We start from the raw sequence: 25,285 nt of genomic DNA, 5'->3' as shown, positions 1-25,285 counted from the left end.
CGGGCAGCCTAACGGCCTCAATCCACAGCCAAAGGCTAGCAAGGAATCACGTGCCGCAACGTACCCAAACTACAGCCGTCTTATTGAGCATCGGCGCATAGATGTCAAGATTATCACGTGTTGAAAATTTAGATATTAACAGAGAGCCGCTATCAGCGACCAAAGTACGCCATAAATGTGTCGAGTGAACCGAGTCTGCGAAAGACCAGCGGGTTTGGGGATGCACATCACTAATCCTGCTGTGGGTTTTCACACACTTGTAAGGCAAATGTCACACATCACTGCAAAGCGTGTAAAACGGGTCGCTGGGCACCTACTTCCTCATCGCCAGCCTCCTCTTCCTCCTCCTGGAAGTCCTCGGAGTTGTACTCCTCCTCCGCATCCTCTTCTTCCTCGTCTTCGGCCTCCGCCACTTCCTCTTCGGGCTCCTCTGCCTCGGAGTCTGTGGGCTCCTCCGTTATGGGCTTCCTGTTCTGCGCACAGCGACGAGTTGAACGCGGGCGTTTGGGCTCAAGGTCCTCGGCGAAGTCTGCCACACCGTGAAAATCGCCAAAATTGTACACACCTCTGTCGGGGTCGTTCTTGCTCAAGGGATCCTCCTCGTCGGAATCTGTAAACGTCTGTTAGGCGGAGGGAGGGGAAGCTAGACATCGAGGGTCATCACACTCACCTTCATCGCGAGCACGCTTGCGTCTTTCATCCACCATCCTGATCGAGTTTTACTGTCACAGCAGCCAAAGAACGTTAGTAGGCAGCAACACTGTAATGCCTATGGAAAGTAATCGCGGCCGCCCTTCTAAGATGGGGTGGGAAAATATGGGTATCCGTTGGGCGATAACGGTACTACGAGGCAACCAGGTCACACCGAAATATGTTTTATGGAATAAAGGCCGTATGATGACTCTTATAGCCGACTTTTTCGGCGACATTGAGGATAGAGGTCTGCTCGGGTTGTGGCCCTGAAACCGCGTGTGCGAGGCCTCCCGCCCGTTACGGACGCTATTTTGAAATACCTTTTTGCTGTCTGCGCTTGCTAAGCGACTCGCAGATTGAGAGCGGAGATGCCCATGATGGGACACACCTGGCCGGTTGTGAGCTATTGTGACGGTTTCTAGCGACGAAATTAAAACTTAGCACTGCAAAAATCGTAACGGCACACATATCAACACAATAACCGCATCTTATAACTATTAGAAGGCAGCAGCCGATGGGCGCTTGCGCCGCGTGAGGTCCTCACACATCAGCGCTACAAGCTGTGTTTTGGTCCTCTACAAATTCAAAGAAAAGAAGGAAACGTAAAACGTTGTCATATGTGGACGGAATATGGCCACACGATGCTGTGGCCCTCGGCCCTCTCCGCAACATCTCCCCACAGGTATTGCAGAGCATCGTTTGCTTCCGGCACTATCTACAACAGGCCTCCGAAGTCGGCGAATTATCGGTAACGCCCCGCGTGTCACCGACTGTAATATCGTTAGGAGGATTATAGCAAGAAGCCAAAGATGAGGTGGGTTACAACCGTCGCCTGATCACGCCGCGCAGTAAGCTCGCCGTCGACACCCTCAACGAGGCCATCGAGGCCATCCTCACCCAGTCGAAGGAAAAGAAGAGGAATTTCGTCGAGACTGTGGAGCTTCAGATCTGTAAGTTCCGTCTAGTTGCTCTGTGGCGGTGGTGATGTCCCTTCTACTCATGGTGTCGCGCCCGTATCGGCGATAACGGCGCAGGCCGCTCCTGTAAAACGGCCTAATATAATCCGTATTTCGGTAAACCCGGGTGTGATGCGTGGCTGAGCCTGCTTATGCCTCGGGCCGAGCGCTGGCCGGAGGGTGTGCTGCGCCACGGCGGAATGCTGCTCAATCTGTGACCCCCGCGCCCATATCATTGAGCTCTTCGTGGGAGCTGCTGTCTGATTGGGTGTGTATTTTGGGGGTTGGAAGCCTCGGCGGCCGTTTGCCTTACCCGCTGATATGCATGTTGCCTGTGAGTGCAAGTGTAGTGTCAGTGCCAAACTGGTTTTCGCTGTCTAATGTAATGCCCCCGCTTATAACACATGCAGCGCTCAAGGACTACGATACCCAGAGGGACAAGCGTTTCAGCGGCAGCGTGGTGCTGCAGAACATTCCGCGTCAGCGTCTCCGCGTCTGCGTCTTCGGTGACCAGGTGCACTGCGACCAGGCCAAGAGTCTTGGAATCGATTACATCGACCTTGAGGGTCTCAAGAAGTTCAACAGGAACAAGACCCTGGTCAAGAAGTTGGCCAACAAGTACGGCGCCTTCCTCGCCTCGCAGACGCTCCTGCCTCAGATCCCCAGGTTCCTCGGTCCCGGACTCAACAAGGCGGGCAAGTTCCCCACCCAGCTGACACACAACGACAACATGGAGGACAAGGTCAGGGAAATCAAGGCTAGCGTCAAGTTCCAGCTGAAGAAGGTGCTCTGCATGGGTGTCGCCGTTGGAAACGTCGAGATGACCCACGAACAGCTGAGGGCGAACATCGTTCTCGCCATCAACTACCTTGTCAGTCTTCTGAAGAAGAACTGGCACAACGTCCGTGGTCTCACCATCAAGAGCACTATGGGTAAGCCGCAGAAGATCTACGGCTGAGACCGCAATCGAAACAGCTAACCCTAATTTAGTGCATAAACAACATCACCATTGCGTGAGGAAGCCTTTGCGCCGAGCTGGGCTTTCTATAGCCAGCGCATTCATAGAGAAGCGCAAATTGAGCGCCTTTGGCGTTGACGAATTCTCCGGTCGGCGTAGAGCTCGAACGGCGGCCTCCGTTAATTGCGGCCAACACCCCAGAAGAGCTGCTCGCGTCGCGGCCATTACGGCATTGTTGTCATGTTTTTACACCTAGAAACAACGTAAAAGCGCGAATCTGTGCGCGTCAAACTCACAAAAACACACAAACCGCCGTATACCTTCCGGCGATCACACACTCGACCGGCGAGTAGCGCAACGTAACCACGCCCATAATGGCGGCTGCCAACGCCGTCCTCGTGTTCGGTAGCATCCGGCAATCCGGGGGGAGCGACACGGTAAGAGAAGGCTGTGAGATACGACGTGTAACTCAAAAACATACAGGGAGCCTTCAAGGTGTCTACCGAGCTGTTCGGATGGAAGAACAAGCGCACCGGCGAAGTCGTCCAGCACCGACAAAACGATGTGCAAAACATCACCCTCATCAATACCGGAGGAGGTGTGTTTGAATCTATTTGGCGTCACAGCCTGCCGGTGTTTCCGATGGCAGCGTGATGGGCACCTGTCATTAAGGAAGGAGCCCTAAAGCTGTTTTTCAAATCCCTTGAATCGTGAACATCATCCACACTGACGTTTTACGTGTATGTGTTGTTGAAGAGTGGGAGAGATTCTAAGCGAGGGAAATGGGATACCGTGGACCCTTGTGGACCGATGATGTATAGTATAGGCATCATACCCGTTATACACGGACATTCTCTGCCTGTTTCTTGTGTGTAGTGGTTTTAGTGTTCTCTTTGAGTGCAGATGTATGTGATATCATGGATGGGCTATCCTTACAGCCTCTAAGTCGATCCGCAACTCATTCCACGCAGGCACGTACCAGGTGCGCTTCGAGATGAACGCCGCCAAGGATAACGCCGTCCTGAGGTTCTGCGGGTTCTCAGAAAAGGGCATTGCAGAACTGAGGCAGCACCTCGAGACCCACTTCAAGGTCCCGATAACCATGGACGAAGTAGCGCACACTGGCTGGCACTGGGGGACGTACGAGTTTGACAGCAACACCTTCAAACTCAAAATCGACGAGAAGACCGCCATCGACATTGACGCTAAAAGCGTCAGCCAGGTCACAGTCCCGGCCAAAACGGACCTCGCTGTCGAGATCAAGCCGGAAAAGGCAAGCACCACAGGAGATGAGCTAGTGGAGATCAGGTTCTTCATGCCCAACAAACCGGATTCTGAGGACAACGAGCTGCAGTTGGAGGACCTCAAGCAGGTACGCCACCACTATATGTAGCCATACAACTGCTGCACAGACCTTCCTGCTCAAGGCCGGACTCGACGAACTCAAGACGGAAACCGTCGCGCTGCTCACAGATGTGCCGCTCATCGTCCCGAGGGGAAGGTTCGAAATCGAGTTCACGAGGAGGCACATCAAGTTGCACGGAAAGAGTTACGACTACAACATGTTCTTCACGAATATATCACGCATGTTCCTCGTCCCCAAACCCAACAGCCCTCACGTCAACTTCATTGTGGGTCTGCACCAGGCGATGCGCCACGGGCAGACCAGGTACCCCTATGTTGTTATGCAATTTGACGCCGAGGAGGACATCGAGCTGGAGATTAACATGCCGCCAGCTGACTTGCAGACCATGAAACTGGAAAAGCTAATGACCGGTAAGCACCGCACCGCTGGTTCGACCGTCATCGCTAATCAGGCAAAACGTTCAATGTGGTGACAAAACTCTTCGGGACGCTGGTTAGCAAGCCTATCGTCGTGCCTGGAGAGTTCAAGTCGGACAAGGGAGAATCTGTAGGTGCCTTAATTGCGAATCTCAAATTCCACGCAGGGATTCTCATGCACGTACAAGGCAACGAGCGGTCACCTGTTCCCACTCAACAGATCGCTGCTGTTTATTGTTAAACCGGTCATTTTCATCAGGTGGGTGAAATATCATTGGTCGTTATAACTGTACAGATTCGATGACATAATTTCTGTCGAGTTCAGCAGGACCGGCATGTCTACGCAAAACAGATTCTTCGCATTCAGTATCGCCACCAAACTAGGGCAAGAATTCGAGTTCACGAACATCGATCGTGCGGAATTCGAGCCGCTATCGAAGTATCTGGCGTCGAGAGACGTGAAAATCAAGAGGCTCGAGGAGGCCGAAAAGGCCGCTAACTACCGAGCTGCGCAACTCGCAGGCGCAGAAGATGATGAGGACGATGAGGAAGATGAAGATTTCGAAGATGAGGAAGGTAAGGGCGATCTGTCTTGGGGAGGCAACACCACGCAGAGTCAGATGACGACGGTTCCGACGAGCTCGAGGAGGAGGAAGAAGAGGAATAGTTTTCAAGTCAGACACACATTTGAAATTCCTAACATAATATTTAAATATACTCATAAGCTACGTGTCGATGGCGGATGAACGCAGCATTGATGCGTTCGACACTAGCCGCCATGCCGTCGGATGCAAATGGTACTTGTCGGCGTCGATCCATACATAAACGGGCAGGTCAGCGGTACAGGCAGGATATGTAGAGGATTCCTACATCGGTTACTTCACAGATGGCAAGAAGCACGGTCCGATTCATAACATGCGTACGTCGTGCGTTGACGCGGTTCAAATCTGCCTATAGTTCACTTCCTGCGCATAAATGCCATCAGACAAGCAATTAGCGCGTTTATTGAGCAGTTTCCGGATGAAAATGTCCAGCTTGTCAACCTCGGCTGCGGGTTCGACACCCTGGCGTTCTGGGTTCTGCAGCACTATCCAAAAGCGACGTGTTTCGACGTGGACAAGCCGAGGCAGTTGAAGGCGAAGGCGGCGTTGATTAGGAAGGCCTATCCTGTGATGGAGCTGCTGCAGGAGTTCGACGGTGACGGGGATAAGATAATAGATGCCAAGAGATACAAAATGGTAGCTTAGAGCGGAGCCAAAACGTAGATACTCAGGTTCCGGCGGATCTAAACAATATCACAGAAATAGAGATGCTCGTGTCAAACTACAACTTCGCCAGGGAGTATGTCGTAAATGGTGTTCCTGAAGCAGCTGCAGCCAACCCACCGTCTTCCTCAGCGAGTGCTCCCTTGTTTACCTGGATGTGGAAAAAAGCAACAAGGTATTGTCGTCTGCGTGATTTAGATGACGTTAATTCAGATCATCAAGTTCGCCTCAAGTGTTTCTAGCGGCCCGTCGTGTTTCGTGTATTGGGAGCCGGTACGCAGTTTTACATCCGTCGTAGTCATGAAAACGTAGGTCAGGATCAACGACAAGTTCGGCCAACTCATGGTCGAGCGGTACAGAGTAAGGCGTAGTCCTAGTTGTCGCATCTTGGGCAGGAATTCGGAAGCGAGCTGCACGGGTCGATTGCTTACCCTACCATAGAGAGTCAGATCAAAAGGTCAGTGAGCAATCAATGACACAATCCACAATCCGGATTTGACACGTGTACTAGTGGAATGAGACTGATTGTGAAAAAAAAGCGAACTATATACATGATGACGCGGAAACACTGATGCATAGGTACACCGAGCTCGGCTGGGAGAAGGTCGCAATCATGGACATGAATACCCTATACAACGTGCTCATCACCGATGAGGAAAAGAGGAGGCTGAGGGTAGGTGTTGATCGTGGCGTTGCCTGATTGAGCGCCTTGCAGAAACTTGAGTGTCTGGACGAGGTCGAGGAGATCGTCATTGTGTGCCAGCATTATGTCGTAGGTGTATGTGGCACCAAACCGGAGAGGATGTCGAAGCTTTTCGACACATTTACACAAACGGATGCGGCCAAAACGATTAGGACCTACACCACGGAGGAAGTGAGAGAAATGATACGGAGTGGTACCCTTTCCGAAATGCAGCCGGCGTCATTGAGCACGGGCTGGCTATCCTAGATCCTGACAATGTTTATATGCGGTGCGCCCTGAGCACCGAATGGAGAGATCGTGATTATCCACATTTATGCGTTAGCGCAGCGAATACCACCTAAAATGGCGCGTCAAAGATACGCGGATCTTGTAGTGTGACAACATACATAAAAGTGATACTGTAACGCGTCAATTTACATGTTGCAGTTTCGTGACTGCCGTTTTCGGTAGCCTCGGGGCGGTATTACGACCCCGGGTTGATAATGTCCTTGAAGAGAGTACGGACGGACTCGGCCACAGTCTGATGCTTGGTCCACGCCGACTCGCTCTTGCAGAATGCGTCGAGGCATATGATGCTGGCGAACTTCTTGTTTCTGTCAATGATTTCCTTGCTGTGCGGCGCAAGCCCCGTTAAAAGGGCTCGCCTGAGCTGCAATGGCGACGCCTGGAAGAGGTCCGAAAGCACGAAAGCGCCATTGATGTCCATGGCGATGTCGAACAAATGGGGCTTTAGGTACTTGAAAAGCCTCCTCACCTGCTTCTCCGTCATCAGACCCTGACGGCGGTCTAGCATTAACTGGAGCACCCGGGAATAGTGGCGATCAGTGGCTAAGTCGACGATACGGCCATGCGATTTTGCGATACGGAGGAAGTATTTGAAGTCGCTCAGCAGGTTCACGATTAACTTGCGTTCAAACTTGAGCATGTGGAGCAATATGGACGCACCGGCCGCACGCAGGTGGATATGATTTTTCTCAGGCCGCGTGCAAGAGGTCAGCGCTAACCAAAGATGACCCTTGAATGAATGGGCGCCCGATTCATCGCCAGATTGCGTTTCTTCAACGGGTTGAGCACCCCTGTCGTCAGCAGCATCGGCTGACGCAGCGCCATCTGATCGCAATTCCTCTTTGGCTTTCCTCTTTTTTTCTTTGGCGCGCTTCTTTTTCGAATCATTGACTGTGTAGTTCGATATACGAAGTGCAGCCATTAGCTTTTTTACAAAAAGAGCTTGACACGTTCCCAGAGTAACCGCAGACTCGCACATTCGCCATACCACCGAGGCAGAGGAGCTCAGGAGCAACTTGCCCATATCAATGGAATTCAACAGCCGCTCCAGGTGGCTCTGCTGGAAATAACGGTGGCAAATAACGGATTGGACGACGTAGTTTCCAAACGCGTGCTCCGACAGCTCTTGCGCCCTCGTGGCCACCAAAATGTTGAAAACACGGTTAAATTCCTCATTCGAGCATAGCTGAAGGCACTCTTGAGCTGCGTAGCTCACCGCTTTAGACTCGGTGCAGTGCGTAACACAGTATTCCGAAACGCTGTTGCACAATCGTGACACGTTGCTACCAGGTCTGCTCTGGCACATCTTCAACACGACGCAAACAGTGATCGACGACTGGGTGGTAGAAAGCGAACCACCCAAATCTAAGCAAAACAGGTCCGCCCAACGCTCCAGTCTTGCGAAACGCCACTCTTCCAATTCATGCTGCAAAGGTGTCAAATGGTTTTAATTAGCGATACCTGGGCATGCAGCAACACCTCGCACTTATCCGCTGTTTTCCCTGATCCTGAGACAATAATATATATACACGGCGTATTGACCCACTTCTGGAACTCTGGAAGGCATCCGCGTCCAGGGCACATGCGATAGCCTTTATCAGGCTGCGCAACACGTGCGATCCTGACGGGTGGTGCAGCATCTGGAAAAGACAGCCATCCCTGGTTTCACATCGAGTAGACACGGCACAAAACTTACTCTACCGCTGCCGCGAAGTACTGAAGCGGCGTGCTTAGACTGAAGCCCTGGTGCTCAAAAATCGTGCCGCACTGAAGAGCGCTCTGCAGAACGTGCGAACCGAACGAATCCATGGAGAGAGTTGTGACATCGCCTTTCATCATAAGATGCAGGCATATGGACTCGCACAATTGGCGCTTCTCTTCGAGCTCGTTCGCTGGGTCCTCAATCAGCGAATGGGCCAGGAGCGCAATGAGCTTCTCGACATATCTCGAAAGCACTTGATGAGCTGCCAATTTCGGAATCTGAACGAAAATAATCATTTTCGGAGTAGGTGTAAACATACATGGTCCTGTATCTGCGAAAAAGCGTTAGATGCGAGCAGGTATTTCTCAGAAGCGGTGGAATCCTCCTGAACTTTGGCAATACCCTCGCGCAAACTGCGGAGGTACATCTCCGCCTCTACGAAGCTCAACATTTTAAAACGAGAACGGCTGCATTATTGAGACTGATAAGACAGAATTTGAGGCAGGCGAACCCGCTAACTCGGCGAGCCACGTAGCGGGGTAGCTGCCACCGAGCCACCACCCTAAATAATGAACGAAGGTGATGTGCGCTCTCCAAGTAAGAGAAAATAGTATTACAAAGTCATTTAACCGTAGCTGTGGAGTGTCTATCGTCCCTTAAGTCGATCCAGAGGGACTACGCGCGCTTCAAACTGGAGAATCCAGTTAAGCGCGTATTTGACCCAATCAGTGAGCTTCACTGGACGTACTACGAGGGCGCGACAGTAAAGAAGCCAGATGGATCGGATGAGTCACTTGCGGAACTGCCATGTGTAGTCTTGCTCCACGGGATATGCGGGACGGCAGGATGCTACTTCTACGTCATAGAGAAGCTCGCGAAAGCTGTAAGTCACACCTATATATACATCCGCTGTATGTACGATGATGTGTAGCATTAGGTTTGATGTTTCCCCCTTCATGTGAACGTTCAAGGAAGCAGGTGTGCGTTGTCTAGGGATTTAATTATGTGATACATAGGCTGACCCATGTATTTATGCGTGCTTGTTTATTTATGCATACATTGTAAGTGGCGGTGAAGCATCTATCGCAACAAAATACACCGTAACATGCAAACTTATTTGGATACAGGGAGTACGATGCATCTCTGCACAGTATCCGGAATACTACTCTCCAGACGAGTGGATTGAAGGGCTGCTTCATTTTCTCGAATACATTAAGCTGTCAAAACCCCTAGTATTTGCAAGCGACTTGGGTGGATACCTCCTGCAACTTTTCGTCGAGAAATACCCAGAAAGTCTATCCGCCATTGCGCTATGCAATTCCTATCGCAGGTATGAATAGTGTCAGGTATCATAATGTGTTTTGTGCAAGTAAATACATAGTGTAGCTTGTCATTCATTGCCATTATCCCTGCCATTATGTCGGCTTTGGCGTTTGCATCCACCATACGCTTGACAAACAGGGCGTGCGGCGTCTTTTCACAACATATGCAATTATGATGAATGGCGTCAAAATATGCGCAGAACCGATTGCTTCAGCAGCTCTCCGGAGCTCAGAGGAATGTACGGAAGGCTATTCACCGTGCTGCCCCATGTGGTGCTTAAAAACATTTTTGTAGAATACTACATATGCCCCCAAGACAACGTACGCGCCAGAGCAAAATCCCCAATGGTAGAACAATTGGCACGCGAGTTCATGGCCAACGAACTCAATCAACTCACTGCAAGCGACCTCGGTGGCAGGATATCGTTAGTGGCCCTTATAAATGATCTTCACAGTGCTCAAACAGGCTCCAAATGTCGACTGATTACGTAGACGACTTCTGCTCTCGAAGGATGCCACCAAGCAAGATTCTCATTATCGAGACGAACAACAATAATATCCCCGATGAACTTACTGAAGACATGCTTGAAGCGTACGTAAACTATTGAGGCATCCTATTCAAGTTTCAGATACCAAGATGCGAAGATAGCGCACATGCGAGATGGTGGAGACTTCCCGTACCTCACTAAACCGGAGGAAATCGTGACGTACCTTATGGTACATCTCACAAATGTGAGGGCGCTCCAAAGTGCACAAAACATCACCGACGCCCCAGTAAAAAGTGGAGGATGCTCAAGTTTACGCGATTTATACAAATTCAATATTCCTCGAAGGAGTTCGGAGTCGTCGCACTGCTCCGTGATACCAGCGCAACCCTCCTGGGAATCTGACGATGCCACATCACCAAGTCTTTCCGACAGTTAAAAGCATATTAAATGCGATAGAGAACATATAAAATGTTAATATACAGCGTCGTTGTAACGTATTGCTCAAAATGGCGGCGTTAGAAAAATCAAGTAGTGTCAGTGCAGAAGCAACATATTATTATTATGCTCTCTCAGCTTATAGTCTGCTACATGCCTAGTGCCGGCTTTCGATTTTGCAGGGCTTCCGCCTAACGCTGAAACCGGTTGCGGGATCCACGTCGGTCCGTTGCCGATCCTAACTGGTGCCGTCCATGCGAGCATCCAAAACAGAGTCCACCCTGTCTGGGCGCCAGGGTTATTCACAGAGTGGTGATCACCTTGAGCCAGTATGTCACTCATCAGATAGGCGATTGCCTTTAACATATCATGTGGCGTATCTATCCCCCTTTGCGCTCCTTCACTACGCCTTCACACCTCCTCTTGTATGTCTAAGTATCGACTCGGTGATATTGGTTGGTGACCCCGGGTTCCACGAAGGCCGTCGCCCTCTGCTTCCTATTCGGAGGGAGGTCAGATTAGTACTACTCTTTCGTCTTCTCCGTGTTGAGCCTCTGGTCCCAGGAAATCCATTGTTACCGTAGTCCTTCACCTACTCCTCACTGCCGTTCTGCCATTGTACTATTTTACAGTTCCTTTTATCTTCACTGTGCTTCAATGTTACATTATGCGTACTCCGTATTAACGTCACATTCGCATATATCACACGCCGAAGACTCCGTTCCTTTAGACGGCAGCAAAGGGAGCCAGTTAACCAGGAGCTCTTTCGCCTCGTGTTTGCAACATATAGTCATTCAGATGATTACACTCCATTATTCCATTCAAAGATTCGTGAATATCTCCTCTCGTGTATTGCTGCAGCATAGCAGTGGTGGGGTGGACCAGTAATTGCGGAGAAGCAGTGTAGAATTTGATGCGAATATTAACTAGCAGCTTGCATCAACTATACCTGTTTCTTCCGGCGGTGGAACATTGGAGTGCAGTTTGGAGGCTTCAGGACGCCGCCGAAGTGGGCCAGAATTTCGAGCTGTCTGGGTGCTGGTGGTTGGGATTAGGTGAGCGAGGTGGATGCCAGTTTTGTCCTGAATTACTAATCAGCCATCATAACGGTAATCGTTTAAGTAATGTAGTTTGGAGCAGTGAGCGAGGAGTTTGCTAGCAGACCAGTGCGTATCGCATTTTTGCCGGAGTCAAGTATATGCAACCTCAGATTGCTGGTGGGCATATTGAAGTTGCGCATACATTAAACGTTCGCTTGTGAGCAATGGCGCCACATTTCAAGAAGCTTACTGACTGCCCGGAGAACCTCCGGGAGGCCATCGACTGGTTGATACAGGTTAGGCATGGTGGCGATGGTAAAGGTCTTGAGCAGCTGGCCAAAGCTTTGAAGAAGTTGATTGATGAGGCTGTTGAGAAGGCTAAAGAGACTATGAAGCATAAGAGAAGAAAGCTTGAGTGCGCTAATGATTATTATGAGCACTCTTATTGTACTGCGCTTGATGAAAAGTGTACTAAGGCTAAAGAGGAATTAAAGGAAGTCGAATTTGATGAATATTATGCGTCTAATAAAGGGGAATTAGAATCTCAAATAAAACTATATGAAGCCAATAAAAATGACTGTCAAAAGGATCATAACATTGGTGAGCAACGTAAGCAAGATATTCAAAAGGAAATTGATGAGGCTAATAAGGTTATTGCAAAACTTAGGAATTTTTCCGATCATCTAGAAAAATATAAAGATGCAGATGATAATATCCTTTATAAGCTTTGTGAAGGTTTTGAGACCTTCCTGGGTTATAAGTCTGGGAATTATACAGGTCAAGGCATCGTGTACGGCGATTGTGACCGCCTGCGGGACGCTGTTCTAATGTTCCTGCACGGAGTTTTGGAAACTGCGAGAAATAATCCAAATATAAAAAACGTCGATACATACAATTCCATTATAACGCATACGGTTCAGAGTTTACATAACGCTAGATGTAAAGGCGATCAGGTTTTTAAGGATGTTATTCCGATGGTGATTTCGGGCATTGAAAAATATTTTAAGAAAGTATCGCAAAATAATGATTTGGTTACTAAACCTATAGAAGAGTTCGTAAACGATATAGAGAATATAATGCAAGTGTATGACCGCACCAAGACGTTGACGCTTTCCGATCAATATAGGCAGTTGAAAGGAACTGCAAATGCGTGCCATGATTTCGCTATGGAGGCCGCAGATAACTTAAACAATCTGGATGAACAACTGAAAAAGAGGTTAGAGATGCCTGTCGAAATTATAAAGAAATCAGCTGAAAATTTTAAGAACTCGGCTGAAAATGGGGCCCTTAAGCAGGAATGTGAAAAAATTGATACTCAGTTGACAGAAATCCCCAAAAATGTAAATATAAAAATAAGTAAAAATCTGGAGCAGCTAATAAAAAACCATAAAGTGCATGTTGAACAGCTTGAGAAAAACATAGTGTCTCAATTCGAAATCCGTTTGAAGGGATGGATTGACTCCGTAAACGCCGCATTGAAAGCTGCGGAGGAGAAGGGAACACAGTGTATTAACGGTTTGCACAGTGCATTTAAAGGGGGAATAGAATCGTTGCACCGCGCATTAAAAGAGCAGATTGACCGGATTGATATGTCTAAATTGTCATCGAGCGCATCAGAATTCCAAACTGCGGTCCAGACATTGGATGAACAGTTCAAAAGGCTTAATAAAAACAACAATGGTAAGATACCAAAGGGTATGGTAGACGAGACAGTTGAAAACATAAAGGCGGTGTTGCAAGGGTTTGTAATTCAGGCGAATACTGTTCATCACGACCTCACCAACATTAAAAAGCCGTTAAATGATTGGGTGATGAAAAATAAAAGCGTTGGGGCACAACCTACAGGACTTGCTGGGTTTGAGGAAAAAGTTAGGCAAGGAGTTGCGAATTTTGTGAGCGAATACCCGGCTATCAAGAAAGCACTTGATAAAACAAAAAGTATATTAAATGGTGCATCTCCAGATGCCGGAGAACGACTTGACACATTGTTACGCAAAATAACTGAGCAGGTTAACGCCTTGGATGATAAAGTTGCCGGCGATCTGAATGGGTTGAAAACGAGGATTTATTCTGCTATGAAGGCGGTAATTCTTGATTTTCAAAGGGGATTGAAGGGGCTTGCGCAGAGTAGCAACCGTGGTAGTGTCGCTCTTTTTATCCAAGATCTTCGGATTGGTATGAGGGATGAACGCGGCGATGCGAAATCTTTGGTGGCGTGGACGAAAGCGGCCGAAAGCTACGGCCAATTTAATCAGGCGTTGGAACAATTACACCGGATAGACAGCGACTTTACAAAGTTGCAAGGGGTATTACAGGCACTTGAAAGTTTTAAACACAACAGTAAAAACTTCTTTGATGCCATAACCCAGGATCTTAAAGATAAAGTTGCCGAATCCGCATTGGCATTAAATAATGCGAGCGACAATATAGTAAAAAATCATTTCGCTACAACAATGGGGCACTATAGACGACATGTAGGTAACGCAGGCCAAAAGAGTTCAGAGACGATTCATGGAGCCATCACCGCCGTAAGTGACAGTGTATTATCGCTTGCAGGCGCTTACCGCGGTATCATTACCGCCGATGGAATTTTGAACCAAGTTGTAGACACCCTACCAACTCAGATGCAACAACTTACCACAAGCATCGCTTCCGTCATTAGGGAAGTGACTGATGCGGATAGTAAGCTATTAGAAACCATGGAGAAGGCTAACAAACTCCATACGACACTGCAAGATGATTATAGAAAGGGGTTATATAATAAATTCAGTGCTTTGAGAGATGCAGTAATTCTAGCAGGAAGACAATTCGATCAGGTTAGGCATAGACTTAATACAGTTGTATCTGAATTAAACAAAAGTCTTGCGTTACTTGAAGGTCTACCCAATACAGTTAGAGAAACAGAGGAAACAGGCACCGAAGCGCTGATCGCCGTATTTACGAAATCGGTTCAGGGATACAAAGAACAGTTACGAAAAAGCGGTGAAGAAAAAAAGGAGAGCTTCATAGCCGAGACTAAACATGTATTAAATCAGGCTCATGAATCAGCAGCGGGATTTATCCGTCAACTTGGCAATAAATGTCAGGATGCCATTACCCAGGCTTTCGAAACGATTAAGGGGAACGTGCAATCGCAATACGCATCATCCAACAATGCACAATACCAAGCGCTGGTAAGGTGCATTACAGAACAGAAAATCAAAATTGAAAGACTAATTGGAGAAGACTTGAAAACGGACTTAAAAGGCCTGCTTAAGACGGTGAGTGGAGTTGCAGCAAATAGTCAAAGTATTTCAAGCACTGGTAATAAGATTGCTGAGCTGAAAGATATGAATAACGTTGGAGACTTATCTATTAAATTCAAGGCATATTTGGAACAGATTTTCTATTACGTTATCGGCCAGCTTAATCTCAATTCAGCATCTGGACGCGTTGGTTCGTCAGACCGGTCTACTCAAATCATGTCTCCATTATACGATTCAAAGGTTTCTGGTATATACGCAATATACAAGAACGTTGGCGATGTGATGCAATCACTCGGCATATTAAATAGATTTAATCACGTTATACTTAAGAATGTTCACGAGGCAGATGAGGCTATTAAAAACTTTTTCCCTTCGAAATTCTTCTCTACGTCGTCCAACCCCCTTCTTGACGTCCTAAAGTCCGGCCTCATATCATTCGTCGAAGAACTCAAAAACGTCTATGTCTCGAAGTATTCTGGATCAACAGACACTTTTAACTGGGAAATTCATGGCAATTCAGAGAAGTGCGCCAAGGTATGTTTAACCATTTTTGAAATTCTGCATTGTGACTTGACCAAACTAAAAACAATCTGCGAAGGCGGCTCCAATGCCAAGCAAATAAATTTAGAGATGACTTCGGAAGATAGCAGAAAAGTCCTGAATCCATTAGGCGATTTCTTCAGCCAGAGAGGTTATAAAGTGCCAAGCGGCGCATCCACACAAGATGCCGAATTACAGAACAGGAGTAAAATGAAGGGCGAACAAATTATAGATTTACTCTACGAGAATTACAATATTTTCGCATCACTACACTCAGGTGACGACAATGCTTTGTACGATGGCCCGCTCGTGCAGTTGTACAATAACTTACTAGACTACCATACTGTTTGTCACCTTAGAGATATAAAAAACCCTACTTCACCTCACAACGCATTTCAGATGCTCTGTTGGCTCAGTGGTTTGCAGTATAATCCTACTTACCACCCACTTAAAGAATACATGAAGACTTTGTTCAAAAAAGCAGAGAAACATAAAGGTACAGAATACTCGAGGATACCGTTCGTTGACCTAAAAGTAGAAGCCACATCACCATTGTCGGCTAGAGACACGGTATCAGCACTCCGCCTTGTGACCGTACAATCACACGACATCCTCACCACTTTACTAAGCCACGGCCACGCTGGTGGCATCTATGCCTGCAATTTCAAAACTAACCCAGGTAATCTATCCTATCCCAGTGACCCTGGTGCGTGCTTTGATCTTCTCGTCGAGATATTGCTCAGACTAAATCACCAACTCTCCTTTCTATACGAGCAGTGTTGTCACACAACTAAGGTTTCTGGGTGGAGCGATTGCTGGTATGGAAAAGGGGTCGGTGGATCCAATTGGCAGTGCAATGACCTTCAATGCACGGAGTGTATTAGCGGTAAAGGGTGCAAAACCCATCCCACTTGCGGCATTAAGTCACCTTTGCAGTCGTTTTTGGAAGACGGCCTACCCGGCTTCCTACCGCACACTTTCACCAAACTTGGATGCAAATTGGAATGCAGTGTGGCTAACCACAACGGCATCCCATGTATCACGCCCATGGGTTTCTCCGACATTGGTACCGTAGCATCTCACAGACAGACCGGGCAGCGTATTAAGGATGTCCTAAGAAGTTTCTGCGGCAACAAAAATTCCCCACTTAACCAACTTTGTAGTTATCTGACGTGTCTATTGCGGACGCCTCCCAGAACATTAGGCGAGATGTTCGCATTCTATTATAGTTTCCTACGTGATTGGAATGACAGCGGCGCGCATCGAAAGGATGGCTTTAACAACGCAGTTATCAAAGCCAATTTCGGAAATTCCAGTACAAGGTTTGATATTACTCCAATGTTCAAGAGCACTGATCATGCAGCCAACCACCTCAAAGGTGACCTTTACTCTCTCATTAGTTGTAGTAATACCTATATTCCTGCCCGTCCTTGTGGTCCATATATGCGGCCACTATGCCTCTTCAGTCGTGACTTGTATTCAAAAGAGTACAGCGGATATTACCTTTCATGGGTCGTTTACCTTACAGAAACGTTTTATGACCTGCTCAAGAAATTGTACGAAGACTGCAACAAATCATGCGGTTCAAAGGGCTCCAAATGCTATGACAAAAGCTGTGTTAGGAGTTGTCCGATATCTCGAGATCCATCATCTTCAGCCCACGATCCACTGTGCAAATCCATAGTAGATTGCACATCAACGCTTCCAACCTTGTGCAAATATGGGTTTTATTTCGGAAGTGCGACTTTGGCAAGCGGCAGTAAAGGAGACACAATGAAAAGGACATGTAAAGAGTTTGTCCTACAGCTTCGAAATGTATGCGACGGAAATTCCGTGCTTGCCAAATTAGTCAATATCACAATTCCGCAATATTTATTCACCATCCGCGCCCCCTTTATCTGGCTTAACGTTGCCCTCTGGCTCCTCTCTCTGTTGTACCTCATCCACATCATGGTCATCCGCCTCGACCTGCTCCACATCAAATCGCATCTACACTCACCATCATCACATCGCATAGCTGCTCAATCACTACTCGCCGCGGCACGTGTCAACAAGCTGGGGAAAATATTCTATCTGCAACCTTGATAGACCACCTCACCACCGCTCACCTAACCCACTACCTAGCAACCCACCGCCTAACCTATCACTCACCCAAATATATTACCTCATACCTACTCGGCAATCTGGCAGTCGATGTAATTCATGCATTGATATGTTAGTCGTTTGGGATGTTGAGTTGTCAGCTACTTGTGAAACATGCCCACGTGCTCCCTTGGTTTTAGTGGGCAGCAATAATGGGTAATAGGCTACTGATGTAGGCTGCTGAGGAGTGCCGTGACATTTGAAAGGGCGTAGTATGGAGCGTGGTTTATTGGTGAGATAGCTAACATCTTTGTTGCTAGGCAATGAATGTAGCCGGAGCAGTGATGTGGCCAGTGGACGGCGTGGTTAGGTGGCAGTGATGGCAACAATGTAAATGGCTAACATGACAATCTTGTGCCGCACGTCTGCTATACAGTACTTATAATACCAGCATATTGACGCATATAGCAGTTACGAAGTGGAGTGCTCTGTGACGCATGAAGTTGCCAGCTCAACTGGTACCGGTTGACCTGCATGCCACGGCGAGGACACCGCTCACATGCGTTAACTCTGTGGCACTTCAGTTTTGACAGCGGCATACTATTGAAGTAACTGAATGTGCACTGGGTGGCGGTAGCCCGATTGGTTGGAGCGTCAATGGGAGACGGTCGGTGTCCTCCGCTGAGGCACGTGTTTCATGGTTTGTAGGTTGAGGGAAAGAACTAGAGGTGAAGATGAGTGATCAGGAGACGTGTAAGTGTATTAAAAGCGGCAAAAAGTGTGGCCGAGATAATTGTATATGCTGTATGTTGTGTTGTGATTGGTGCAAAGCTGCTGAAAATAAATGTCCAGTATGTCGAGATAAAGTGTCTAGCAGAGATATTAATGAATGTAACCATACGAAATGTAGAACCGAATGTGAAGCAAATTGTGTATGTTCATGTTGTGAAAGTAAACGTGCACGGCGTGCCGCCGCTGACATCGCTACCATAATAATCATCGTAATCATCGCCCTCATCCTCCTGTTCGGTTTATGCATCTTTCGCATTAGAGCGTTTCACAACTTCCGCGAATATATCGTCAGCAAATTACCGTTTTGCATCGCATTCTATAGTTAAGTCCAATACTTTGTATTATCGCACTTAGCTCCTGGCGTCAGCTATCAACGGCACACTCTTTGTCTAATAATGCATTAGAATTTGTCTCATAACCGTGCATCGGCGTGACCTTCACTAGTTACGTCTGTATGGATCGTCAAACGCTCATTGGCAAATGGAACGATAATAATCACGGCGACCGGGAGTACGTCGTCCTCGAACGAAAAGTCACTGTTAGACGCCTCTATTACATCAGAGCACAAGTCTCCTACATTATCGTCGACTTGACTACATTCACAACCGTAATAGTACCCCTAATCGCTACCCTAGTGCCGTAACAGCCTAGCCCACCCAACCTAGCAGCAACCAGTCATCACCTCACCTTACACCGCTGGTCACTCATTCACCAACCGCTGATTAATGTAGTTACAAGCGCCTGTATGTGTCATCAACGTGCAATCTATCATTCTTTCATGCCGGCTGTCCTTATTTATCCTGCGTCTGTCACTATTTTTTATGGTTGTCTCATAATTTCTGGAATCCCTATAACTCAACATCCGCAATATCCACAGCATGTATCTGTAACTACTACTCGAAGTACCGTCTAGCTCAGACACAAAACATTGTTGCTCAATTACGCAGTTTGATTTTCATGGTGATACTTGGCGCATGGGTTTGGCGTCCTAAGTTAAGTATAAAACGTCCTGTCTCCGTTTTTTGATTTAGAGGTGTGTTTCTTGTGTTGCGATTATTCATTAACTGGGGTAAGTGGGTGCAATGTAGTTACCAGCGTTTTGTGAATCTACGTCTGCGCTTGACTTCCGTCTGACTTTGTCACTAGATGAATCAGTAAGGTGGGGTACAACCATCAGCGTATTTGTTCACGATTTGAACTATAGGCAATGCCCATCACGCACAATTACAGATGTTTAACGGCAACTTTCACTCCACTTCACTGGCTCCACTAACCTTGACAACAACGGTAGCAGTGATTGCCTACACCAGACCACCGCTGGGATGCATATGGCGATGGCGTTAACCGATCATGATATATTAACAGCGCAATATATCGACTGTTTTAGAACGCTTTTATTGTGCAACACGGATGATGTTGAAGTGCTGGTTCCAAGGTGTCACCCGTCATCGTCCTCACCGACACAGCTGACCGCTTCATTGACTGCGGGTGAGGGAAACCAATAGAATACTCATATGGCAATGCTAGAAATTCTAAATGCAATGGACGTGTGGGAACTGAAATCTATTTCAAGAGTGAGCGAAATATCCGAGATACGCCTCATGTCTGCAATGTCCCCGACCTCGTTTCGGCTGAAACATAAGTAGTTGCCAGAATGGGCGGTATAATAATAACATGATGATGAAGCGTGTATTATTTGGTGGACTAGCAATCAGATCCGCCGACTGAGAGATCCAATTAGTCAACCGGATTGCAAAGCCAGTGGGTAGATGGCACAGGGCTACTAGGACGTGGTGGGCGGGTATACAGTTACGCACTCAAGGATACATGCGTACATAGAGATCGACACATGTTGTCTATCTCACCATATCTAATACGAGACACTGCTCCTTAGTTACGTCTACAGCATCCAAAACATAATGTAGACATGAATGTGGAGTGAATTGATCAGTCTCTTTTTGATCTGCTAAGCATGTTGTTTATGTGGTGTAAAGCGTACTGTTGTGATATCTGGCGATATTTTCGGTGGCGGACCCTTAGATGCTCCCTAGCTCCTAGGGGAGACGGCTTGGCTGCGCCACAATGCTGGGTCAGAAGGGCTGTATAGCATTCTACTCAGACAACTCATAGGTAATTCCGTCTGCCGTCCTTGCTCCAGCCTCTTATGCCAGCCAATATCTGGTATTACAGTATTCATGGGCTCATTGCCTTCCTGCCCCTCAGGTAGGTGGGATGTTTACAAGATAATCGTCCTGCCTAATGCGTTTTGAGAAAACAAAATTAGTCCCTTACTGTTTTAATATCATGCATAATATAATCGCTGGGTGACTCCCTCCGCACTCAACATCCCGACTGGGACCATCTTGATTACACCGACCTGGACACTGTCCGTGGCATCTGGGGTACAGAGTTGCTCAACAACATCTGCACGCCCAATAATGACAATGACCATCCAAATTTCCTGTCCACACTGGTTGGCTGCGGCAGTGACCCTGCCAACTGCCATCCACATTGCTCGCCTATAACGTACGGAGCCTACTCCCTGTACTCTCATGCCTTCGCCCACACCTACCTCAGCTGGACGGTGTACCTGCCGGACAGACTGTGGGAGGCACTCGAAAGACTACATTATGATCTCAAGAAGCACGTTAGTATCAAGTGTTCATCCCCTTACTTGTGTTCCACCGCCCTTCCCCTCCTCTACCTACACGGGATCACGCCGCCGGAGGTGGGACCGCAGCCGACACTCACATGTCAACAGGTTATCGCCAAGCTGCAGGACATTGTTAACGGCAAGCCTATCGCATCACTCATGACCTGCATGGACGACTTCCTCTACAGGGTCAGGATGCCCTTCCTCTACACGCTCATCGCATTGTGGTCGGTCGCAATACTCCTCCTAGCATACACGATTCTGTACCGCCTGGACATCCTGTACCTCTGTTCTCATGCCATCAGGTCTAAGGCTTCACACCTCATCGACGTCAAGGCGCTGCTCACTAATAGCAGGAAAATGCTCTCACTCTACGACGCCGATTACTTTGACGAGGACCCTATTTGTCAACGTGGCGTCTCATAATAATTACCGCATTAATGGAGCCATCTTCCAATTGTGATAGGTTTGGCTGTAGTAATTACTTCTGTTAGTGCAGCATCTGTGACCACGATGAGAAAAATGCATTACTGCTTCCAGGCATAACTAGACTCGTATAACCCACTAATATATTATCCAGTCTGCCAAAGTGAGCTGAGCTTTACCTTTCACACGTCTTTGCATAGCCCCACCGTGTTAGTGCGATACGAAGCTGGGTGCTTGGGCACCGACGTATGCAGGTGGCTAGTGCAATGCTAAAGGAGATGGACAGTAAGATTCCACATTAGTGATTGGGTCGCTAGATGGAGCAGAAGCGTGACGCTGTGAAACGCTCCTACATAACCACGGGACGGCGTTGTCAATGAAAACACTCATGGGCACTATTGCGGATATAATAAGATTCTAATCTCTTGCGGTATGTAATGTACCTAATTTTTGTGGAACTGTTGTGTGAAACGTGTAGGATGTTAGTGGAGTTGCGACGCTGATCTGGAATCATATATAGTTGAATTCTGAGTTATCATGATTGCAAAAACATTATATAATGATGCACCAGTCACGGAAATTCTTGTATGTGAGCGTATCGAGGTATTCGATTGTAATACCAAGCCACTAGGTGTCGTACGCTTCATGTATTGGTATAGACATTGTCAATTCTCCCCGAGTGAAAGTATCTTCTGGTACGTTGTTAATTGTTTTCTAAATTAGACGTGAGTGAATATGTCTTCTACATGTAATGCGAAAACCCAAAGTGATGGTTCAAATTCAGTGCCGTTTATGTCGTTGTAACTAATACAGGGGAGGGAGATTTACTAGGCCGTGTAAAATGTTATGTTTAGAATGTAGAGGCACTATAGTTTCTGTTGTCAAACTTTTTTCCAATCGTCATCGTCCACTACATTTATGTCGGCCAAGCTCGTAATGATGACGTGTACTAAAGATTCTTCGCATATATGAGAATACGTTCCAATGATCTTTAATTGTTAATAACAGTTAATACTTCTTTTATTGGATGCACTTCATACTCTGTATGTATTTGGTGGCACTACCAAGCCTAAAGGTATCCGGCTTATGCCACTCGTGGACTCAAAGGAAACATATCGCAATGATGCGTTACATGTATCCAAAATATAGCAGAGTCTCTTGGAAACAGAAGGGATTCCGTTTGTAGATCAGCGCCTCTTGCGATTAATTCAGCTATTACAATAGCGTAGGCGGCGACGTAGAAGACTTATATTCACGAGCCTTTTCAGCCATTAAAACTTAGCGTATTCGATGACATACATAATGGCATAATCTGGGTCACAGTGTCCGTAATACCGGAGCAGGCAGAGTCTTTGAGAGTAATACGTGTAACCGCGTCGCACAGTACGGTACACATCTCAGAAGGATTGCTAAAATCCTAACGACAAACTTTATGTACCCATAGAAAACAATGTCGACGTATTCGGTGTATTAGGTGGCTTGTATAAAGTCACTTGCTCTCTCAGATGACTTGCTTAATGTCTACGATGCTACCGCCATTTATACATAGGCAAAATGTTTGAATAGGCGCAAAACATTATATGTTAAATTAAAAATGTCATGTGGATTAGGCATTAGGTTCTAAACACAATACCGAACCATATGTGTATTGGTGGTGTCGTGCATCGCTCCGAAGATGCAACTGACCGCGGTCTTAATTCTGCATATCAGGCCATAATATCAACTTTTAATATTTATTTTGAATATATACATTACAATCTGCGATCTGAGTGGACTTTTCCGTTGCGTACGGGTGTAGAAGACCTACCGTCGGGATTACTCCAACCTTGCAGCTCAATCATCAAACCATTTCGTTTATGTATTAGGTGTTTCGTAACTTTATAGATGCGCAGGGTTGGTTCGTATCAACGGGGGCTTTCGCCTCTATGATAATTTATCTTGTCAGTTTTGCCACTCTACGCTATGAATTGATGTTTGTAGAACCCTCCACGCACGCTGTTATTTCAAGAAAACGGCTATAAAGGGCATCCAAATGGGCATATTTTCATGAAACAATGTTTTGTTTTCTCATCTTGTTTTGAAGATGGTTGTGTACGACAGTCTTTTGGAAGCTCCGTCAAACCTGAAGGAGTCGTTTGACTGGATCGTGGCCGTTAGAAGATGCAGTGGAATACCGATTCTCGCCAAGGCTCTGTATCTTGTACTATTACGTGGTGCAGCAAACCTTCCAGATGTAAAAAATATGAAGGGAGGCAACGTGTCCAACGTGCTCTCCGATGATGCAGATTACGATGATTGGGACTTCGATGATGGAGCCAACAAGATTATAAAAGGATCTCATCTGCCTAGACGTGGGGGGCTCACAAAACCAACTTCTTGGGTTGATAACGTTATGATCAAGCTGAATTTAATGGATGAAAAGGAAACAGAGGTGAAGATGAATGAGTTATATCGTCACCTGTCAAAAGCTTCTATTAGAATTCAATTGATTTTGCTAAACCTTATTAATGACTCAACGTATGTTGAATCGTATGGAAGAGATGTAACTTGGGATAATTCTTGTGCCGAAAACCCTTGGGAATGCGCGGATATTTTCATCTCCTTACTCATTCCCCTGTGCGACGACCTTAATTTTATCCAGAGTGAGTGTAATAAGCGCTCCAATTTAGACAGCAAACTTAATGGTACTGGCCAACGTTCCGTAGGCAAGATGTTTGCATCCGTGGGATTCAACCTTAAAGACTTTATCCCCAAAGGAACCTGTAGGGATTTCCTCAAATATTACGAACCTCTAAAAACCCAGTTGGAATTCTTAGACGGCATTGTGTGTAAGTATACGGTTGAAACGTGAGGTTTATCGATAACCTTCCCCATCTTGACGCAGCAGTGCCGTGCTTGCCACATCACGCTAGGTTAGATACAAATTTTGCGGGGGATAACAAACAACGCCCCAAAGTGCCGCATATTAAGCATACACGTTTTTAATTATCCAAGAAGTGTTAACTCAACGTGACTAGTCAATGTAGTCAAGAGGCTGCTGTTGCTCATCTTCCACAAACAAGGTGAAAGGAAGCCAATAATATGTATAAACATAAAGATGTAAACGGTTCAGAAATGGTTGTATTACGCACTTGTAGTATTTTATTACACGTAAAACTTATGCTTGGTTGAAAGCATCATCAAATGGTAGTTGCCTCTTAACGCCGAAATACGGCGGGGGTATGGAGCAACACATTAGCGGACGAGAATGTAATCATGTGTGTTATTCTGTGTATATTGGTGGTAGATAAGCCGATACGTAGTCTAAGCATACTCATTGTTACCGATATGCACGACGCCTCATTACATGGTATATTCATTCACAGAGGCTAAATTGCGTCATCCTAAGTTGTCATTCACTGGGTATTATACGTTAGCGCAGATTGTATCCATAAAATACGCTACTGAAAACACATAGAATGAGATAATATTATGGCACACTATGTGAACAAGGTGAGGCTGTAATGATCGAATGCAGGACCTTGTGGATCCGGAAGGAACGGAGTACGATCTAGCACAAAATCACGAAATAGACAACAAAAATGAATTAAACATCCTTATGACAGTAAACTTATAAGTATTCTAATCTACATTTTGTTTTGTTAGGTAGGTGGATGCGTATGTTAGACAGTAGCGTCGTCACAGGGGATCAGGGGAATCATCACCACTCTTCTAAATCTGAGCCTGGAAAATTAGTTGACACATGCAGTTGCCAGGAAGGATTGCGAATCGATGCTATGAGACGATTATCTCAAGTGTGAGCTGATGCGGAGCGTATCGAGGCCGTCGAGGACGACGTACAACAGGTCACCCGGACCAGTCCCATTCAATGTCACTTCTCATTGGACGCTATACCCATACAGTTCGTGAAAGCATCGC

The 25,285-nt window shown here is 46.8% G+C and overlaps 10 protein-coding genes across 10 annotated transcripts; 8 read left to right on the top strand and 2 right to left on the bottom strand.

The window, feature by feature from the left end:
- Positions 1-17: 17 nt before the first annotated feature.
- BBBOND_0304740 (hypothetical protein, conserved) lies at positions 18-707 on the bottom strand (the record flags this gene model as incomplete). The annotated part of the gene is made up of 4 exons (XM_012913303.1): positions 18-35; positions 318-529; positions 566-610; positions 671-707. The coding sequence occupies 4 exons, from the start codon at positions 705-707 to the stop codon at positions 18-20; spliced, it is 312 nt and encodes a 103-aa protein (XP_012768757.1).
- A 795-nt stretch (positions 708-1,502) lies between these two features.
- BBBOND_0304730 (ribosomal protein L1, putative) lies at positions 1,503-2,607 on the top strand (the record flags this gene model as incomplete). The annotated part of the gene is made up of 3 exons (XM_012913302.1): positions 1,503-1,507; positions 1,543-1,643; positions 2,060-2,607. 3 exons carry the CDS (start codon positions 1,503-1,505, stop codon positions 2,605-2,607), a joined length of 654 nt encoding a protein of 217 aa, XP_012768756.1.
- Positions 2,608-2,981: 374 nt separating this feature from the next.
- On the top strand, positions 2,982-5,056 carry BBBOND_0304720 (structure specific recognition protein, putative; the record flags this gene model as incomplete). Its single annotated transcript, XM_012913301.1, has 8 exons — positions 2,982-3,044; positions 3,091-3,205; positions 3,579-3,979; positions 4,020-4,383; positions 4,425-4,519; positions 4,557-4,648; positions 4,685-4,965; positions 5,004-5,056. 8 exons carry the CDS (start codon positions 2,982-2,984, stop codon positions 5,054-5,056), a joined length of 1,464 nt encoding a protein of 487 aa, XP_012768755.1.
- Positions 5,057-5,124: 68 nt separating this feature from the next.
- BBBOND_0304710 (LEUCINE CARBOXYL METHYLTRANSFERASE, putative) lies at positions 5,125-6,603 on the top strand (the record flags this gene model as incomplete). Its single annotated transcript, XM_012913300.1, has 9 exons — positions 5,125-5,186; positions 5,223-5,308; positions 5,347-5,627; positions 5,663-5,730; positions 5,766-5,829; positions 5,868-5,927; positions 6,050-6,115; positions 6,166-6,327; positions 6,370-6,603. 9 exons carry the CDS (start codon positions 5,125-5,127, stop codon positions 6,601-6,603), a joined length of 1,083 nt encoding a protein of 360 aa, XP_012768754.1.
- Positions 6,604-6,820: 217 nt separating this feature from the next.
- On the bottom strand, positions 6,821-8,795 carry BBBOND_0304700 (pumilio-family RNA binding repeat domain containing protein, putative; the record flags this gene model as incomplete). Its single annotated transcript, XM_012913299.1, has 4 exons — positions 6,821-8,055; positions 8,189-8,301; positions 8,339-8,622; positions 8,664-8,795. The coding sequence occupies 4 exons, from the start codon at positions 8,793-8,795 to the stop codon at positions 6,821-6,823; spliced, it is 1,764 nt and encodes a 587-aa protein (XP_012768753.1).
- Positions 8,796-8,913: 118 nt separating this feature from the next.
- BBBOND_0304690 (hypothetical protein, conserved) lies at positions 8,914-10,590 on the top strand (the record flags this gene model as incomplete). Its single annotated transcript, XM_012913298.1, has 6 exons — positions 8,914-8,941; positions 8,980-9,227; positions 9,472-9,674; positions 9,867-10,091; positions 10,133-10,258; positions 10,296-10,590. The coding sequence occupies 6 exons, from the start codon at positions 8,914-8,916 to the stop codon at positions 10,588-10,590; spliced, it is 1,125 nt and encodes a 374-aa protein (XP_012768752.1).
- Positions 10,591-10,660: 70 nt separating this feature from the next.
- Positions 10,661-10,905, top strand: BBBOND_0304680 (hypothetical protein; the record flags this gene model as incomplete). The annotated part of the gene is made up of 2 exons (XM_012913297.1): positions 10,661-10,733; positions 10,772-10,905. 2 exons carry the CDS (start codon positions 10,661-10,663, stop codon positions 10,903-10,905), a joined length of 207 nt encoding a protein of 68 aa, XP_012768751.1.
- Positions 10,906-11,853: 948 nt separating this feature from the next.
- Positions 11,854-17,499, top strand: BBBOND_0304670 (hypothetical protein; the record flags this gene model as incomplete). Its single annotated transcript, XM_012913296.1, has 1 exon — positions 11,854-17,499. One exon carries the CDS (start codon positions 11,854-11,856, stop codon positions 17,497-17,499), a length of 5,646 nt encoding a protein of 1,881 aa, XP_012768750.1.
- A 2,984-nt stretch (positions 17,500-20,483) lies between these two features.
- On the top strand, positions 20,484-21,367 carry BBBOND_0304660 (hypothetical protein; the record flags this gene model as incomplete). Its single annotated transcript, XM_012913295.1, has 2 exons — positions 20,484-20,511; positions 20,697-21,367. The coding sequence occupies 2 exons, from the start codon at positions 20,484-20,486 to the stop codon at positions 21,365-21,367; spliced, it is 699 nt and encodes a 232-aa protein (XP_012768749.1).
- A 2,083-nt stretch (positions 21,368-23,450) lies between these two features.
- On the top strand, positions 23,451-24,218 carry BBBOND_0304650 (hypothetical protein, conserved; the record flags this gene model as incomplete). Its single annotated transcript, XM_012913294.1, has 1 exon — positions 23,451-24,218. One exon carries the CDS (start codon positions 23,451-23,453, stop codon positions 24,216-24,218), a length of 768 nt encoding a protein of 255 aa, XP_012768748.1.
- Positions 24,219-25,285: the final 1,067 nt, after the last annotated feature.

This window comes from Babesia bigemina (assembly GCF_000981445.1).
Source record: "Babesia bigemina genome assembly Bbig001, chromosome : III".
Classification (NCBI taxonomy): domain Eukaryota; phylum Apicomplexa; class Aconoidasida; order Piroplasmida; family Babesiidae; genus Babesia; species Babesia bigemina.
Note: the sequence above shows the minus strand (reverse complement) of the source record. Positions and strands in the feature narration are given on the sequence as shown.